An 18,708-nucleotide genomic window follows, 5' to 3' on the forward strand; every position below is an offset into this window, starting at 1 on the left:
GGGGAGGGCCGTGCAAAGGATCTGAGGATGGCAGCATGTGAGGACGGAGTTGGGGACTGGGAGTGACTGGGCCAGCATAGTCATCTGAGGGGTCAGAATACGCTGATAAGAGAGAGTAAATAGCCTTCTGATCCCTCTGCTCAGCTCTGCTAAGAGGTTGCAAATGAGCGGGCCTGGTAGACTGCCAGGTGGACAGGGATCTGAACCCTCAGCTATAGTGGGCTGATGGGCTGTCCAGCGCCTAGAACAGCTGGTGGTCTTCCTGGGCTCAACTGTGACAAAACGACTCATTTCCCTGTGTTTGCCACTGCCTGGGACTAGAATGCCCTGCAGGGCCCCTCTGGGCTGGTCCTCCTCAGCCTGAGTTTCCCGCTTCTGTCTGCCCAGGTGAGAACTGCACGGGAGGAAATAGGTTTCCCTGGGTCTCCTGGCGACACTGTCCCCCAGCACCCTGGCCTGAATGCTGCCCTGGCTCCTGGCCTACATACGATCTGCTGTCTTTTCTCTGAAAACCTTCCTGATCGGCTCTTCTCGGTGTCGGTGTCCGAATGTCACAGGGAGGCTCGGGCTCCTTCACTGGGCCGGGAACCCGGCAGCTCTTGGAAACTTGAGCCCTTAGTTCTGAGATGTCTTCTTTTCTTTCTTTAAATTTTGGCTGCACTGGGTCTTCATTGTGGCTCACGGGCTCAGTACTTATGGCATAGCCTTAGTTGCTCTGACGCATGTGGGATCTCAGTTCCTCAACCAGGGATTGAACCTGCATCCCCTGCCTTGCAAGTGTTTTAACCACTGGACCACCAGGGAAGTCCCTGAGATGTTTTCTTGATTATGTTCTATTATTCTCTTTCGCTCCGATTTCTCTCTTTAAAAAAATTTCCCATCAACAGGAGAGTAAACTGCATGAGGTGATCCCTTCGGGTCTTTTTCTCTCTCTTTTTTCTTTCATGGGTCCTCTTTCTCACATTCTTCTTTCTTCCTCCCTCTGTTTTTCTCTCCCATGTTTCCTTTCTGTGCCGGGTAGTTTTCTGTGTCAGTGATGGGCAGTGATTCATTTCAGTGCGAGCCTGGGAGTCGCCGTGGTTGCTGTCCACCATCTCTTGACTAGAGGTTAGAGAAGCTTAGCCTCCACACCAGGGCTGGGCCTCACCTGGTCAGCTGAGGGGCCTTGGGAGCAAAAGTGAAGTTTCCCTGAGGAGGAAAGAGTCCCACCTGTGGACAGCGGCATCTGCTCCCACCTGAGTGTCCGGCCCGCCAGCCCACTGTACAGACTTCACATACAGACTTCACGCCAGCCCATTCCCAGAATCTCCTTACATTCATGCACACACGTCTTAATTAATTCTAATACAGTTTTGTTGCTCGGTCATGCCCAACTCTTTTGCAACCCCATAGACTATAGCCTGCCAGGCTCCTCTCTCCATAGGATTTTCCAGGCAAGAATACTGGAGTGGGTTGCCATGCCCCCCTCCAGGGGATCTTCCCAACCCAGGGATCAACCCCTCATCTCCTGCATTGCAGGTGGATTCTCTACCACCAAGTCATCTGGGAAGCCTGTAGTACAGTTACATACATCATTTTAAAATAGGTCTACCTAGGGACTTCCCTGGTGGTCCCGTGGTTAAGACTCTGCCTTTCCACTGCAGGGGCCTGGGCCTGATCCTTGGTCGGGGAACTAAGATCCTACAAGTGGTGGCACGGCCATAAATAAATAAATAATCAATGGTCCACCTACCCCTCACCCAGGACCACTATGTGGGGAGCCGACACCCGTCTCTGCCTCCTGCCTGCACCTGGCAGTGAGGGGATAGAGACTCATGTCACACCCTATTTTGTTGGTCACCGTCCTCACTGGAGCCTCTCACTATGATTCTCTAACTGGTTCTCACGCGCCACCATCTGCGCCTCCCGTTCTCTCTAGACCTTTCCTTTACCTCACTCTGTGGGGACACTCTAGGGGCAGAAATAAAGGCTTGTGCTGTGTTCTTCCCAGCAGGGAGGCCAGAAACGGAGGTTTTTGTCTGCAGAAGCCTTTTTAACCTGGGACCTCCCTAGTGGTCCAGTGGCTACGACTTGGCGCTCCCAATGCAGGGGGCCTGGGTTCAATCCCTGGTCAAGGAATTAGAACCCACACACCACAACTAAGACCCAGCATAGACAAATAAATAAATGTGAATTAATTAAAACAATAGTGGTGAATTAAAAGGAAAAAATTAATTTTTAAAACAGAAACCTCTGTAACCCAGTTTGAGGTCCCAGGAGGGCCTGTCCCTGGGAGCCCCCAGGAATGAGTCCCGAAGGCTGGCCTGCGTCTGTGGACCTCAGCCCCCTCCACCTTCCCAGCTCTCTGGGAGATGACACGCACACTCACCTGTAAAAGGACCATTTCAGCAGGAACTGCCGGGCGGCCTTGGGGAAGCTGGGGCTGCCCGCATGCTGCTTCAGGACCTGGGTGACCACATTGTCTAGCCAGCTGGCCCACTGGTCCAGGGAGCTCTGCTGCTGCAGGGTCAGCTTGAAGTCCTGCTCCAGCCGCTGTACTACACCCTCCTCGCATTGGCACACCCACGAGGCCTGCTCCTGTGGGCGTGGGTGTTCTGGGTCAGCGACACGTCCTGAGTGTGGCCCCCGGCTGGATGCACATGAGCATAGATGCCCACTGCCCTCGGCCTTTTCCAGCACGATACCCATTTCATGAGGTAGAGACAGAAGGATTTTAGGAGGGGACCTGGCAGGCTCCTAGGGCCTACATCCTGGCTTCTTACATCTGAAGCTCAGACTGTACCTCATCTTTGCCTTGTGGTTTTTTTGCGGGGGTGCTGCCTGGAGCAGCATGTGGAATCTTAGCTTGCAGACCAGGGATGGAACCTGTGCCTCTCGCACTGGAAGCTCAGAGTCCTAACCATAGCACCACCAGGGAAGCTCCCGTTGGGTTGTTCCTAAGTGGCCGCTCCTCTGCGTGTGTGTGTTTGCTTCACGGATCAGCTCAGGGCCTGAACTAGACATAGATATGGCAGCAGGGCCCACCTGACGGCAGCACGTATTTTTCTAAGCCCAGAAGAGAGCCGTAAACGCGGCACGGGGAAGGCACACTTTTAGAGAAAACAGATCAAGGTCTTGGTCCCAGCGCCTGGAGGCCAGGGGGATGATCACAGAGTAGAACCTAGGGGTCCCAGACTGGCTGCGGAGGGCTTCAACCCCAACCGTTCCCATGCAACAGAAATGTGGGCCCCGGTGAGGTGCCCGGCTTGCTGTGGGCTAAGTTTGGTGGGTCTCTGCATTTTTCTAGCGGGTGGGAGCTCAGCCAGTGGGTTCCCATGCCTGCCTCTGGTGGGGGAGGTGCCTGGGAGAAGTCACCTGCACATTGGCAAAGTCCACGCGGTTGAGGTCGCTGAGCATCTGGTTGATCTGGGAGGTGTTCTGCAGCACTGCCCTGGCCGCCTGAGCCAGATGGTTGAGGGATGTGTACCTCCGCAGGGTCTGCGCAAAAGCACTCACCACACCGACCTGGGGAGGAGGCCCGGGGTGAGCCTGTGTCTGCTCAGGGAGAGTGCAGGAGGAGGGGTGGGGAAGGGTGGTTCCGGCAGGGACCCACCCTCTGGACAGGCTCAAAGACCCCAAAACTGAAGATCAATGAGGGACATGCATCGAGCGGCATCTATCGTGGATGCCGAGCATGAGTGAGGCAGAATTCAGGACAGCAGCTCTCTGGGGCGGATGGTTAAAATACTAATTCCAGGGTGCCACTGGACCAGCCACTCTGCAGGTGTGGAAATCTTCCATTTTATTTTCAAAACATGTTATTATTTTTTTGCCACACCACGTGGCTTGTGGGGTCTTAGTTCCCCTACCAGGGACTGAAACTGGGTCCTCAGCAGTAAGACTGCAAAGTCCTAACCACTGGACCCCAGGGAATTACTGAGTTATTATTTTCAACAGCTTCCCAGGCAATTCCTGTACATCCTGAAGTTTGAGACTCACTGGCCTCAGGGATCAATTCCAGGTTGAGGGTGGGACAGGCAGGCCAAATGCCCAGATCTAGCCCTACCTGTGTGAGGCTGTAGGCATGCTTGAGATAGGAATGTGATCACCCCTTCTCTACAAAGAGGCCTCGTCTCCACATTTTATAGTCTCATCTGTGGTCAAGGCTATAGCAAAAAAGGGTGACCACAAAGAGATTGAATCCCCCTCCTACAGTGAGCAGGGAAATATTCAATTTATTCCAATTCAGTCCAAAAGTCTCCCAGCAGAGACACCTTCGGTCAGGCCAGCAGCTGCCAGCACCCGCCCCCCATCAGAGGCATCCCTGGCCCTTCAGGAAGGACCCCTTATCTTTAGGACACTCGGGAGCAGCCTGCTTTCTCTGGAGCCCAGGGGCCCTCAGGTTCCCCCGGGACAGAGAGGAGTCCCCTCCCTTCACAGCACAAGGCGCTCCCGGGGTGACCAGTGTGGTCTGGAGGCCCAGACCCTGACCATTACCTTGGTCTGGATGACCTGCTGTGGGAAGTCGCTCATGGCGTTGGTCAACCAGCCTTCCAAGCTCTTGGCAAAGTTGCGGATGGCTTGTGTCAGGGTACCTGGGGACACAAGCCGTGGTATTAACTGGGAGGAAGGCAGCCTCCCCCGTCAGAATCAGCTCAAGTGCAAGAGATGCACATGCCGTGGGAATCCCCACCGAGAACAAGCAACACAGCTGAGAAGAGACTGAGCATCTGGGGCTCTTACGAGGGAGCCTCTGAGTAGGAACACTGAGTGGACCCTGACACCGGTGCCAACCCTTCATCGCTCATCTCTGCTCATCAGTGTCTACACTGGCGGTTCTCACCCCAGCGACCCTGCCCCACATGACGTAAGACCATGTCTGGGTACATCTGTGGCTACCATGACCAGGGGGCTTCTGGCAGCCAGTGGGTAGGGGATGCTGCTCCACACCCCCCAGTGCTGAGGGGGAGAGCCCCGGATACACACAAATGTGTGTAAATGTATTCTACCGACTTCCAAATTTGAGACAGCTTGCAATAAATGAAACACATTTTTTTTGAAAAACCAAAAAAAAAATCCCAGTGTTACAAAAAAAAAGATACCCCAATTTCAAACCTTAGCACAGAGACTCTAAAAGAACACTGCACTGAACAGTTTCCAGGAAGGCAAGGCCAAAGGACAAGGGCAATGGTTTTGCTATTTGCCTTTCACTGGCATAAAAAGCACAGGCCAGCTTATCAAAAAGACGGAGGTTCCCCAGCTCTAACAGTCACGAGTGTTTACAGAGAGGCCTTGGGGAAATGAGGCTCAGAGCCTGGCCCCCTCACTCTCATGGGGTGGGGACCCCACCCTCAGGGGCCTGGGAGCCCCAGGGAGAGCTCCTAAGTAGGGGGCCAGCAGGCGGGCGCCTCCTAGTGGTGGGCGTGTCACCGCCTCCGGAAGCCACGGGGGCGAATGGGGACAGGCCCCTGGGATGGTCCCCAGAGTATCAGTCGTATCTATCGGACCAGATGAGTGGGGGCGCGGTGGGGGCGGGTCAAGAAGGGGCGGGGCGGGCGCTCACTGGGCGCTAGCGGGTGCGGGGCCAGGAGAGGGTGGAGCGTTCACTGGGTGCGCTAGTCGGGGCAGGGCGCTCACTAGGCACGGGCCGCAGCACGTCTGGAATGAGGATCTCCACCAGCGCCTGGTACAGGATGTGGTCGCAGGTCCTCATCCACCGGAGGACGGGGTCGCACTTGCACAGAGACACCAGCTTGTCCTTGGGGAGGACGGCGCCTTCTGGCTCCTCATCACTGCAGGGGACAGGGGACACCAGGGCAAACGGGTCAGCCTTCGGCTCAGGGGCAGCTCTCCTGGGATAGATAAGCCGGGTAAGGCTGCTCCCCGGTGCAGGCCAGCTCCCCGTCCCGTGGTCACCCTGAGACCACAAGTGCATGAGGGTGTCTGAGCGCCAGTTCTTGGAAAGCTAGAGCATGTGTCTGGGGTGGTCTGCAGGGTAAACCCGGGCCAGTGAAGAAAGCCACGTCTGGGGGCCGAGGGGCAGGCAGTACCTGGCGGGTAGAGAGGTGGGACCATCGCTAGAGGATTTAGAATTCCAGAAGGAGAGCCACAGCTTCTCAATGTAGTGGAACTGGAGGTTCATGACGACGTCTAAAGTGGCCTAGGAGTAAACGCACTGGTTAAACACATCCATGTGCGCAGGTGTCTGTCGTCAGAACATACTGGCAAGCAGCCGGGCTGCAGTGGGGTCTTTCCAAACCCAGAGAGAACACGAGAAGGGATGGGGTGAACAAAGGGAGAGTCCATCTAATCCTCGGCCACAGGGAGGGAGGCTGGCGCTGTCTGCTCCCTGTCGCCCAGCAGGGACACCCAGGGATACTCTGGCGCTGGCCCCATGCAGCTGAGGGAGGCACCCACCGGAGCCCCGGGGCCGGGCTTGGGCCAGTCACCTCACAGTGCCGCCGGTAGGCCAGCTGGAGGGCCCTGACGTCATGCAGCGTGACGCTCTCCTGCAGCAGGACGCTGCCCAGGTCGGGCGCCGGGAACTCGGGGAAGACGTGGGACACATCTGGGGGAGGAAGGTGGGGGTCAGCAGGGCCGAGGACAGCGTGCAGGAGCTGCTGGCAGGCCGGCGGGCTGGGGACGCTGGTGGGATGTGCTAATGGCCCGCCGCAGCCCCAAGGATCTGCCACACCACCTTTAAGCTTCGGTTTTCTCAGATTCAGGGTGGGGACGACTTTGTCAGCTCCTGGTGATGTTAAGTACACATGCACACCACACACACACACACACACACTCACACAAAGGAGGGGAGGAGGCCTAGCACACAGCAGGCTCTTCATTCCCACCAGCAAGGGGGCAGCCGGGGGGCTGGGGTGAGAGCCTCTCCAGGAGGCCCTAACTCGGGAGGGTTCTGTTGGGGCTCAAGCATGCACTAAAGTGCACAGAGCACCCCGTGTCTTCAGGTGTGTGTGCACCTCCCGCGGCTGCCCTGGGAAGTGGGCTGAGTCAAGACGCTTTCTTGTTGCTCCGGAGCAGTGACTGTTTGGGCTGGGGAGGGACCCTCCCAGGGAAGAGGAGGGGAGAGGCCAGGCTGCCCTGTGTCGGGGCCCCCAGGAGGGGCCAGGCTGAGGGGTCAGACCCAAAGTACATCTAGTCTTCTTTCCGATGGGCATTTCATTTTATTTACTTATTTTTTCCTGATGGTCACTTTACTCCATTTTGGGGGGATTAATATCCATTAATACGGGAGGCACATGCTGATAATTCAAAAACCTCAGCAATTCCACAAAGGAAGTCTACTCGAACTTGAAAAGGTGGCAGGAAAGCTGTCTGAAGTAGCCCTTTAGATGCTGCTGGTGCCGAAACCCACCCCAGAGGTGCTGAGTGGCTCCGGAGCCTTCCCAACAGGCCCTGTGCCGGGGGGCGGAGGCAGGGGTGGGGGTGGGGGTGGCTCACCGATGTACTGCTGGTGGTGCTGGCTCTGGGCAGCCATAGCCTGCTCGGGCGTGCTGTGCAGGCTGCTATGCGAGCCGCTCTCCCCAAGGCTGTCCGTCTTCTGGGCTGGCCGGTACCTGGCAGGGAACACATGAGCCACCATGAGGCCCCAACGGCACTCCCCAGGAGGGGCCGGAGGACTGGACAAGATTTGGTTTGGGGAGGGTGTGTAATTTTTTAAAACTTGTGGTCAAATAGAACACACAAAATTTACCATTGGGACCACTTTCAAATGCACAGCTCAGCAGCATTAAGTCCATTCACACCACTGGGCAACCATCCCCACTATCCATCTCCAGAACTTTCGCATCTCCTCATACTGAAACGCTGTCTCCTTTAAACACTCACTCCCCATCCCCTCCCCCAGCCTCTGGCCCCGTCTACTGCCTGTCTCTGTGGATCTGACTCTAGGGACCTCCTGAGCGTGGAAAAGACAGTGTGTCCTTCTGTGTCTGGCTTCTCTTCTTCAGCATCACGTCCTCAGGGTTCATCAATGCTGTATCAGGGCTCAGAATCCCCTCCCTTTTTAGGGCTGCATACTACTCCACCATGTGATTGGACCACATTTGTTCGTCCATCATCTGTTGATGGACCCCTGGGTTGCATTTATATGTATATATTCTAATAATTCTCTCTTAGAAGACAAGTGAACTTCTTTACATAGGGTCCCAAACGTTTATATGGTCTTGAAGCAAATTCTGAGACTGTGTTTTGCCCTCAGCCAGAAAGCAGTGGACAACCTGTCTAGGCAGCAAACTGAGAAACTAACAGAGACGGGCTTCCCAGGGTAACTGTCTGGAGCCCAGATGGACAAGGGGGATCCAGCTTGAGGTAGGAGTTCCTTTCCTTGTGGGACATGGGGCCAGGCTCGCTGGGAGGTGGGAGGATGTGGCTCAGATGTGCGTGGCCCTCCTGACCGGGGGATGGGCTCCCCATGCCAACAGCACAAGCCTGTCGCCGTGAAACATGCATCTAAATTCTCCAGGTGCTCTCAGGGGCCTGAACCCCACAAAGGAAGCTGGACCCCCTTTCTGGGGAAAACCAGGAACAGGAAGGACTGCTGGTTCCGGAGAACATTCTGGACTCCCTCCCGTGACCTCCATGTAGTTGGGAGTCACCGGGACCCCTTAAGCAGCTACAATGGGGTGTCAGCCATGCAGCTCAACGAAGGCACGAAGGTGCCAAGTGGAGGTGAGTGGGGTGCACCCCTGCCCTGGAGCTGAGTAGACTCTGGAAAGGGGCTTGGGACACCGTGGGGCAGAGGGGTGACCGGAAGGGGCCAGGGAGGTGACATTCCAGTGGGGCCCTGAACCAGGTATTTCCAACTTGGGTGGTGAGAGGGCCATTTCTACCACCTGTTTTGAAATATAGTTTGATCCCCACCTGGCCACACCTGTTCCTTCATGCCTGGTGTGTAATGACTTTCATGCACACAGACAGAGCTGAAGTGTCTGCCATAGACAGTGTCTGCCTGCAAAGCCGGGGGTATGTGCTCTCTGTCCCTTTACAGAAAAACTGTGCTGATTCCTGCTTTAAAAGGCGAGTAGGTGTGTGATGCACAGAGTACATTCCCCAAAATGACCAGGCCTTTCCAGCCATCAGACCCAAAGGTCAGGAAGAAGCAGCGACTTCGGTGTACAAGCCTCTTTTTCCTGCTTCTGGGGCTGTGTTCAATGTTCTTTCTTTCTTTGTAGACGGAGGAAAAATGCAAGACTGTGATTCTAACTCTAGGGCACTATGCAAAGGCGAAAACAAAGGAGCAAGTAAAACACAGAGCCGTGGTTGCTGGAGGCTGACGGGGAGAGCGCAAAAGGAGGAGCGGCGCGAGCCTTCGGGGCAGTGAAACTATTCTGTGTGGTCCTGTGATGGTGGATGCATCTCATTACAACTCTGTCCAAACTCACAGAATGTACGCACACGGAGTGAACCCTAACGTCAGCTGTGGACCCGGCGTGACAAAGATAGATCTGTGTGGGTTCACCGACCATAACAAAGGCCCGGCATCGGAGGCGTCCTGCTGGCCTCACTCCATGCCAAGCGGAAGCGAAAGGCTGATCTTCATCCACCTCCAGGATGTGGTCAATGGCCCGGAGGCCCCCTCCGTCCACTGCCCCCAGTGGAACTCGCAGGCGGGCCGGCCAGTCCCCAGGCTGGCCTGAGGCAGCTCACCCACCTGGGCTTCTGATGCACCGGCTGCTGCCGCATGGCCATGTACTGCGTGTCCTCCTGCAGCCGGTTCAGGGGCGAGTCTGGCTTCAGGCGGATCCCATAGTAATGGTACTTGGAGTTGCCCCTGGGAACCGAACATCTGGGTCAGCTCTCCCCGCAGGGGTCCTGAACCATGAGACCGGGGTCCTGAACCACGAGACCAGGGCTATGTCCCGGCCTCCTCCCTGGGCTCTCGGGGCCCATGTTCCCTGGACCGTGTGGGGAGTGTTCACAGACCGGTCCGTGGTCAGAGAAGTTCAGGGAATTCTGTAGACTTTGCTCTCCGGGAGATTCTACCTTAGTTTATTATGGGGGAAATGATCAAAGGGTTTTGAACAATTTCCTTAAGGAGACAGGTCAGAAGGGACTCCTAGGAGGGAACAGACACGCGGCCTGCAGACACCCTGCTTCCCGAGCTGCCATGTCTCCCGAGCTGGAAACGTGGGCAAGTAGGTGGAGTCTGCGCCCCTCCCACATGAAGTGTGAGTGGAACCAGTGCTGAGAGGCGCATAGCGGGACTGAGCCCCCGTCTTGAGGCAGCACCCAGGACCCTGGGAAGGTGGAGGCCCCGGAAGCCTTCTGGAAAGGCCCAGGGTAGTGGTGGTCATGTCCCTGAAACCAGGGCCCAGCTGCCCCTCCTCCCCCCATCCATTCATGGTTTGTAAGAATCTCCTCTGTCAAGGATCCCAAGGTGGCAGAGAGCTCTCCAGGATGCCAGTTTCACAAAGGCTGCAGGTGAACCCTTCACCTACCCTGGCAGGCCGCAGGCCACAGGCCAAGGCCACGCAGGGTGGCCTCACACATGGGCCAGCCCCTGCTCTGAGCATAGCAAGGCTGTCTTTTTCTAGCAGGAGGACCTGATTGCTCTTGTGGGGTAAGTTTCCTGCTCATGATAGCCCCTGGCTGCTGTCACCCAAGGGCAGCCCTCAGTGGGCCAGTCCAGGCTCAGCAAAAAAGCATCAAGACACGGTGAATCCCACTCTGCTAGACAACCTGGAGGCTGCTGTTGAAAAAGTTGGTTACTATGAAAAATTTCAAATGGAGAGAGAGAGCTGAGGGGAAGCCTGTGTCCTGTCCCCAGGAGATGGGTGACCACTCCCCCTCCCCACGGGGGGTGGCCTGGCTGCTACCCATTCAGACCAAGTCCAGGTACACCTGGAGCTCTGGACATCAGGTGTGTGGAGAGGAGGGTGCCTCACCTTCTCTGAAAGCTGGGTGTCTGGATAAGGGAAGGGGGTGGGCAGGCAGGTCAGGGATGCCAGCCTCCCCCGGGGACCCACCTGGTGCCCAGCCGCCGCGTCCGCAGGCCCATGAACACGGAGCGGATCAGCTTCCCAAAGGAGGCGGCGTTCACCGGGTCCAGCTTGTGCTCCTGACAGTGCCGCAGGTAGTGGTTGTAGAGTGAACTTCTGGGGAGACTCACGCCCTCCGCAGTCTCGTAATTATCCAGGAGCCACTGCAGCTGGACGGAGAAAACACGCCCGATGCTGACACGGACCCACTGGGACCATCGCACGTCACATGCTGGCCCACCTCGAACATGACCCGGAGACTCACGGCTACTGTCACCAATTTGGGGTCAAGAGACCTGGGCACACCCATTAATCAGTAGCTTCTGTCTACCCATTTATTCCCTCTATTTCTAGCCAGACTTTCAGGTGCCCTGACTTAATTTATAAAAACCTGAACATGATGGAGACCTTAGGATATGTCTTCATCATCACTGAAAGCCCCCCAGGTCCCGCACACCAAACGTTTCCTAAACCCATGGGGACAGAGATCGTCTGATGCCAAGAGAAAGACGGACGAAGGCGAGCTCGACGGTGCATCAGCACGGTGCCCAGGGCAAGGGAGCATCACCGATGTCCCTGTACTCACAACCCAGAAAGAGAAAGAGAGAGAGAGGAAGACAAATGGCCAAGTCTTGTGCTCAGGTTGGGGGACGGTCTACAGGCTCCATGAAGGCAGAGCCTCACCTGCCGCCTGAGCAAGCACCGCGGGGTATATGCAGGCGCACTGCCGGATGCCGCGACCTGGCGTCATCCCCACCCGCTGAGCATCACTCATCAGTGACACTACACGACCGGGAGGCCCAGTTTCCTCCCTACACAGCTCTGCCTCACCCACGGCAAACCCACTGCTGGGGTCCCAGCACCCTCATGCAAGCACAGTGAGAGGGTGACAGGATCACCTTTTGGTTCTGGGTGATTCTGCGCCATTTTCTCTGCCAATATTTGCATGATTTCTAAGTCAGTAGCAAATAAAGAGAATCTTTTCCGGGAAAAAGTACGTTTTTAGCCACATTTGTGATCTGTCCAGATTGCACTCCTGTTGATGATACGGTCAAATCCCTTTTTTAATGAGCAAAGCCACAGAACCCAACACTCGCGCTGGCTCTGGGCTCCCTGGTGGCACAGGACCCCCGAACACATGTGCTCCTAACATACAAATAGGGGGTAGGGGCTGGATGACCAGACTTGCCCACCCACCCAGCGCCTCTGTCCTTCAGGATATTTTTTCCACTCTTGGGAGCAAATGCTCCTGACTGTGGCTCCTGAGCCACCCTCACTCTGTTCATATAATTCAGCTTTGCATCTATCCATCTATCCACCTGGGCTTCCCAGGTGGCACTAGTGGTAGAAAATCTGCCTGTCAATGCAGAAGATGCAAGATTCGCCAGTTAGATCCCTGGATTGGGAAGATCCTCAGGAATAGGAAATGGCAACCTAGTTCAGTGTACTTGCCTGGAAAATTCCATGGACAGAGGAGCCTGGCGGGCTACAGTTCATGGGGTCACAAAGAGTCAGACACAACTGAAGTGACTGAGCCCACACATTTATCCACCCACCTGTCCTGGGTGGTGGGGATACAACTGTGATCAAAATAGACAAAAGCCCCCTGCCCCGTGGAAGCGCCCATTCTCATTGGAGGATCGACCCACAAAAAATAAGTAAAATGCTCAAAATGAGAGCTGGTGCTGTTATGAGTAAAATCCAGGAGAGGGAGCTGGGAGCTGGAGGGATGGGGCAGGGGGGAGGAGCTGAGGGAGTGAGTTGAGGGAAGGTGTCCCAGGCAGAGGGTACAGCGTATGCAAAGGCCCTGGGGCAGGACTGTGCCTGGTGTGTTGCAGGAACAGTGGGGAGGTCCAGGTGGCTGAAGCAGAATGAGTAAGGGGGAGAGAGGGAGAAAGGGAGGGCAGGGAGGGGATGGGGCAGGTCGTGCAGGGCCTTCTTGGCCACGGGGAGGCCTCGGGTTTTTACTCTAAGGAGGGGGGAGCCCCGGAAGTCTGTGTGCATAGGAAGGGTGGGGCCTGACCCAGGTTTTTAGCAGGACCACTCTGGCAGCTGCCATGAGAAGGGCCTGGAAGCTGAGCAATGCCTGGCTAGCAGGCCTCTGCTACAATGTCCGGGAGATTTGGGGGCTGGGGGTGGGGTGAGAGGCTGTGGCCGTGGTGGGAGGGGTGGGAGGAGTCGTCCGATTCCAGGTGGTTCTGAAGGGGCACTCCTGGAGCACTGGGTGTGGCTGCAGGAGGAGGGAAGGCAAGGTAGAGCCCCCAGCAGGACCTCGCTGTCCTAGGTGAGCTGGGAAGATGGCGGGAGGCGAGGTGGGTGTGGGCTTCGGGTGGGGTTCGGGTTCCAGCCCTGAACACCTGTGTGGTACTGCTCCTCCAGGCAGGCAGGCACCTTGGACACTTGAGGATGTAGCTGAGGGGAGTGGTGAGGGGGTTTCAGAGACTCCAGAACACAGCAGTCCAACCTCAACCACCGCTGGAGGCATTTGCCACGTGACCTGGAGCAGCTTCTGGGCAGAGGACCAGCCCCTAGAGTTGCCAGTTCCAGCCCAGCCCCACCCTAGACTGCAGGGCATGGCCCTGTCACGGTGCCACTACTGAAGGTTAAATCATTTTTTACAATATGTGTTTCTTGATTAAAAAAACAAAGTCATATAATCTGAATGATTCACCTAAAAGCAGGTCCTTCTCCCAGGGGAGGAATAGCAGATTATGCAGTAGACCAAGGTCATTTCTGCAGGGACCCACGACTGGGGCCTTCTCCAGACAGACTGGGGGACAGCAGAGGGGCAGCCCTGGGGCGTGGTGTGTGCCTGGCCAGTGTGGCTACACCCAGAGGCCGCAGACACCCTGGCGGGCTATGGTGTCTCCACCCCCAGAGCCTCCTTCCTCCAAAACAGCTGTTTTTCGTTTCCTGCCACCAAATTACTGCTCCTCCCCGTTTCAGAGATGCCTTGGGGCCCACTTTCTCTCTTGGGGGTTCCCACACCAAGCCAGAAGGTCCCTTCAACCCACACACCCCCTTGTCCAAGCCCCCAGGGCAGTCTGGGGAGCTCAGGTGACCCTGATGTCAGAATGGGTCTGGAAGCACAGGCCAGCCTTCTCGGGGCCAGGGCATCTCGCTGCCCCGCACCAGGCTCGTCTGCCCGGGCATGGGGACTGTGGTCGGTGGCGCCCATGTCAACTGTCTCCAGTGAGCATGGCCGGGGAGGACCACGAAAGGCTCTCCGTGCAGGACACACAGCCGCCGGTCTCCAGGCCACACCTCAGCTCTCTCCTGGTTCTCCCGGCCCAGACAAGCTCCTGGCGGTTTTCCACCAGTGAGCGCGCGGGGTCACTCTTTCCAGAGACCTCATTCCTCTTCTCTTTGAGTCGCCATGCCCCAGATCCTACTCCTCAAGCTCCCGATGGAAGAAAAGACTCAACAAGCCAGCAAGCAGAAAATGGACACAGAGAGGTTCTTCCTGTTCGCAGTTGAAACTCAGGAATGGATGCTAGTCTGGGGGGAAGGAGCTAAGGCAAGCCCACCTTCCAGAGAGAAGTGTCAGAAAGTCAGAGGCAGCCCCGCGGCCAGAGACAGGGCGTCTGCGTTTCGCAGAGACATTGTAAATTTCCCGGGGCCACGCCCACCCTGCCTTCCTCACGCCTCTCCGCGCGCTGGGCGTCGCACGCGGTGCCGCTGCTGCGCTGTCCGCTCCAGAGCTGAAGAGCCCTGGTCCCAGAGCAGAGAATGTGTCCTGACGACTTTCTACTCTCTCTGCTTGGAGTCTAAGGCTGCTTTTCCTCTGGCGTTCAGCTTGGGGGCTGCAGCTTCTGGCCACGCCTGTGCCCTGCCCCTCCACAAACCCAGAAGTTTCTGGATCTTTCCCTAGTGGGTGGAGCTTCTGCCTCCCCCCGCCCCGGCCTGAACAGTATCCTTTGAACTTAAGCCAGTATAAAAGTCGGGCTGGGGTCACATTTGGGGTCGGGTTTGACTAATGGGGATTTCTTCTCTTTGATGTTTTAATTCTCCAAGGAACGTCCAATCCCAAGCCAAGTGCCAGAGAAAAGATGCCCAAAGCACGTTCTCACTGCTGCCACTTGTCCCTCCTTCAGAATGCTGAACCAATCTCCAGTTAAGTTAAAGCTGAATTCAGAGCGTTTAGGTAAAGGGAACAGGGAGGAGTTTGGGGGAGACTGGCGCTTTCCCTCCTCAGCTGTCCCTGGCAGCTGCGCCTCTGGGCTGTCACCCGCCCCTGCCCCCATCCTGCCCAGAAAAGCCAATGGGAGGCAAGACCGTCTTCGCCATCCTGGCCTGGACCTGTGATCACAGTGTCCCCAACAGAGAAGGGTCTTATGCAGCTAAAATCAGTAGGATTTAGTTGATTTACCCTTTCTCAAATTACCTTTTTTTTTGGCCACTCTGTGTTAGATCTATTCCCCTGACCAGGGATCGAACCCATGATGCACTGGGAGTGTGCAGTCTTAGCCACTGGACAGCCAGGGAAGTCCTTCCAATTACCAATTTGTTTTTTTTTTTTCCCCCAAAGAGCTAATTACAGAATTAGCCAAGAACCTTTATGGCAGCCCCCATAAAATCCGGTATCATTCTTTGGTGGTGGCTTGTTTGAGTATGAATTTATTACAATGCTATCCTCTGCCAGGCCTGGTGGGCAGGATGTTAGGGACACTAAGCAGTTTAATCCCTGTCCCACCAGGAGAGGGATTCTCCTCTCACAAAGGGAGAGTCTATCTTGATTTCCTTTCGCTGTAGAAGGATATTCTTGCTGAACTCTAGGTTGGCTTCCCCCTTCCCCTTTTTGGCACTTTAAAGGTGTCAACTCATTGTTTTCTTTTTTTTTTTTTTGGCCTCACGGCACAGCTTGCCAGATCTCAGTTCTGGGATCAGGGATTGAACCTGTGGTCATGGCCACCAGGGAACGCCCTGTTTGATTTTTAAAATGCCTATGTAGGTAACAGGCAGAGCAGGGCAGACCAGCAGGTCGACGCACACTTACATGGCTGTTGAGTAAACCGCTTTTGTGAGAGGTGATCCCTTCGCTTTTTTGGAGGTTTTCAATCGCCATTTCAAGCTAAAGAAAATGTGCGCAGAAACAAAACAAAACGGAAAAAAAAAAAAAAAAGGAAATCAGATAGTTAGCATCAGCCAAGATTTGTTTGTATTAATATCCAAACAAAGATCCGCGTGCTTATGGAACAGAAACCAGGCTGGACACAGGCAGGGGATGGGTTAGGTGAGGAATGGATTGTGAGGGGGTAGTGAAGCCTTGGCCCGGAGTGTTACTTCATCACATGCAAAGGTGCCCAGAGCCCATCAGACAACAGCAGCAGGTGGGGTCCTCCCGTCTATACGGGCCGGTCTACGTGGGTAGCCAAGTTTTAACGAGTCTGCATGTGAGCACGCACAACAGGAGGACTTAGTGGCTGTGTAAGTTCAAGTTTAAGCGAAGTCAGCATAATAACCGCCTGCTGCTCCCCACACTCGTCAAGTGCGCTGGGAGACTCAGAGGATCACTGACAGTGGGGACAGTTTGTGGCGCTGGTTTACAGGTCAGCCTGTCATGCTGCAATCCCCAGGGTCTCCTGGCTGCAGGCTTTGGGAGAACACCAAGAGGCCACGACCCCAGCCCTGCCATCGGGGGGCACAGGTTCCTGGGGTCACAGAGATGGGACCAACTGGTGGGGAGTCATGTGCAGCTTACAAGGGGGGTGCCTTCCTGGGAGAGGGCTTCTGAAATAGAATCTCAGGCCTCTCAGAGGTGTGGGCTGAGGGACCATGGCAGGTCTGTGCAAAGGAAGAGACACCTGGTCATGTGTGGCAACCCCATCTGAGCCCAACTGTTTTTTAAATTTATTTTTTATTTTAATTTTGGTTGCACTGGGTCTTTGTCGCTGTGAGCAGGCTTTCTCTAGTTATGGAGAGCAGGGGCTACTCTCTAATTGTGGTATACAGGCTTGGTTGCCGCGAGGCATACGGGATCTTCCTGGACCAGGGATTGAACCAGTGTCCCCTGCCTTGCAAGGTAGACTTTTAATCATTGGACCACCAGGGAAGCCCCTGAGCCCAACTCTTTCATGGAAAATGCAAACATGAGCTCTGCTGGAAGAAATGACCCTTCAGGACCCAGGGGAGGCAAAGACCACAGAGATGCTTCTGTAAAAAGCAGGCCCAGTGCATTCAAAAAGTCCACGTGGACCACTTCTTAGAGCCGTGTTCAGGAACCAGGGGCTTCCACTTCACCCACCACCTCTTCTGACCATGGCTGAGAATGTCCATTCTCACCACTACTATTTGACATTGTACTGGAAGTTCTAGCCAGGGCCATAGGAGTAAGAGGAAATAGGAAATAAAAGGCATCTGCATGGAAGAGGAAGAAGCAAAACCACCTCTGTTTTCAGAAAGCATGATCTTAAATATGGAAAATTCTGAAGGAGCCACAGAAAAAACTATCAGCACCAGAGTTGCAAGATACAAGATGCATATACAAAAATCAATTATTTCAAGCAATGAACAATATGAAAATAAAATGAGGAAAACAGTCCTATTTGAAACAGTATCAGAGAGAATAAAATACCTAGGAATATGTTTCACCAAGGAGATGAAATAATTGTACACTGAAAAAGCTATGAAATGTTTCAAGAACTTAAAGACGATCAGAACAAATAAAGACATCCTATGTTCATGGACTGGAAGACTTACTATTAAGAGGGTAATCCTCTCCTAACTGATCTATAGGCGCAATGCAATCTCTATCAAAATTCTCTACACAGCTTCCAGGTGCCTTCTTAAATGGATAAGTTGATCTTAAAATTCATATGGCATTGCAGGGGACCCCAAGTGTCAAAACAATCTTGAAAAAGAAGTACCAAGTTGGAAGACTCACAAGTCCTCATTTCAAAATTGATTACAAAGTCAGTAACCAAAGTAGTGCAGTACCAGAACAGGACAGACACAGAGAACAATGGGATGGAACTGAGAGTCCAGAAATAAACCCATGCATCCAGGGTCAATTGATTTTCAACAAGGGTGTTCAGACCAGTCAATGGAGAAAGAAGACACTTTTTAACAAATGGTGGTGGGATAAATAGATAGCCTCATGCAAAAGAATGAAGAGGGACCCTCGCTTCACAGCATATACAAAAATCAGTTCAAAATGGATCAAAGGACTACATGTAAGAGCTAAAACAACAAAACCCTTAGAGGAAAACCTGAAGTAATCATGTAAAATAAGGTTATTTCCATGACCTTGGATTTGGGAATTGATTCTTAGATATGACACCAAAAGTAAAATTTAAAAAAAGATAAAAACTTTTAAAAAGATAAATTGGATTTCATCAAAAGTAAAAACTTTTGTACATCAAAGAACACTATCAAGACAGTGAAAAGACAACCCACGGAATGGAGGAACATATTTGCAAATCATCTCTCTAGTCAGGGCCTATATCCAGAATATTATAAAGAACTCTCACAACTCAAAAACAAAATGACAAGATGACCTGATTAGAAAATGGGCAAAAGTCGAGAATAGATATGTCTCCAATGAGCGCATTAAAAAGACGCTCAACATCAACAGTCAATAGGGAAATACAAACCAAACCACAATGAGGTACTACTTTATACCCACGAGGACGGTTAGTAAAAGAAATAAGAAAAATAGTAATGACAAGTGTTGGCAAGGATGGGGAGGAATTGGGAACCCTTGTCCATTGCTGGTGGGAATGCAAAATGGTTC

The 18,708-nt window shown here is 54.1% G+C and overlaps 1 protein-coding gene across 4 annotated transcripts in view; it reads right to left on the minus strand.

Moving 5' to 3' along the window:
- Positions 1-18,708, minus strand: part of RFX2 (regulatory factor X2) — a 92,026-nt gene that overhangs the window by 6,643 nt on the left and 66,675 nt on the right. For 2 of the 4 annotated variants that reach the window (XM_018050916.1, XM_018050917.1), the window contains exons 6-15: positions 15,973-16,047; positions 10,965-11,146; positions 9,650-9,769; positions 7,438-7,553; positions 6,429-6,547; positions 6,030-6,139; positions 5,617-5,771; positions 4,477-4,574; positions 3,355-3,504; positions 2,369-2,577 (exon numbers count right to left, since the gene is read on the minus strand). In XM_018050916.1, coding sequence (XP_017906405.1) covers positions 2,369-2,577; positions 3,355-3,504; positions 4,477-4,574; positions 5,617-5,771; positions 6,030-6,139; positions 6,429-6,547; positions 7,438-7,553; positions 9,650-9,769; positions 10,965-11,146; positions 15,973-16,047 — 1,334 coding nt within the window. The remainder of the gene's footprint in view (positions 1-2,368; positions 2,578-3,354; positions 3,505-4,476; positions 4,575-5,616; positions 5,772-6,029; positions 6,140-6,428; positions 6,548-7,437; positions 7,554-9,649; positions 9,770-10,964; positions 11,147-15,972; positions 16,048-18,708) is intronic. The other 2 variants (XM_018050919.1, XM_018050918.1) reach the window with 1 other exon arrangement.

Source organism: Capra hircus, chromosome 7 (assembly GCF_001704415.2).
Source record: "Capra hircus breed San Clemente chromosome 7, ASM170441v1, whole genome shotgun sequence".
Taxonomy (NCBI): domain Eukaryota; kingdom Metazoa; phylum Chordata; class Mammalia; order Artiodactyla; family Bovidae; genus Capra; species Capra hircus.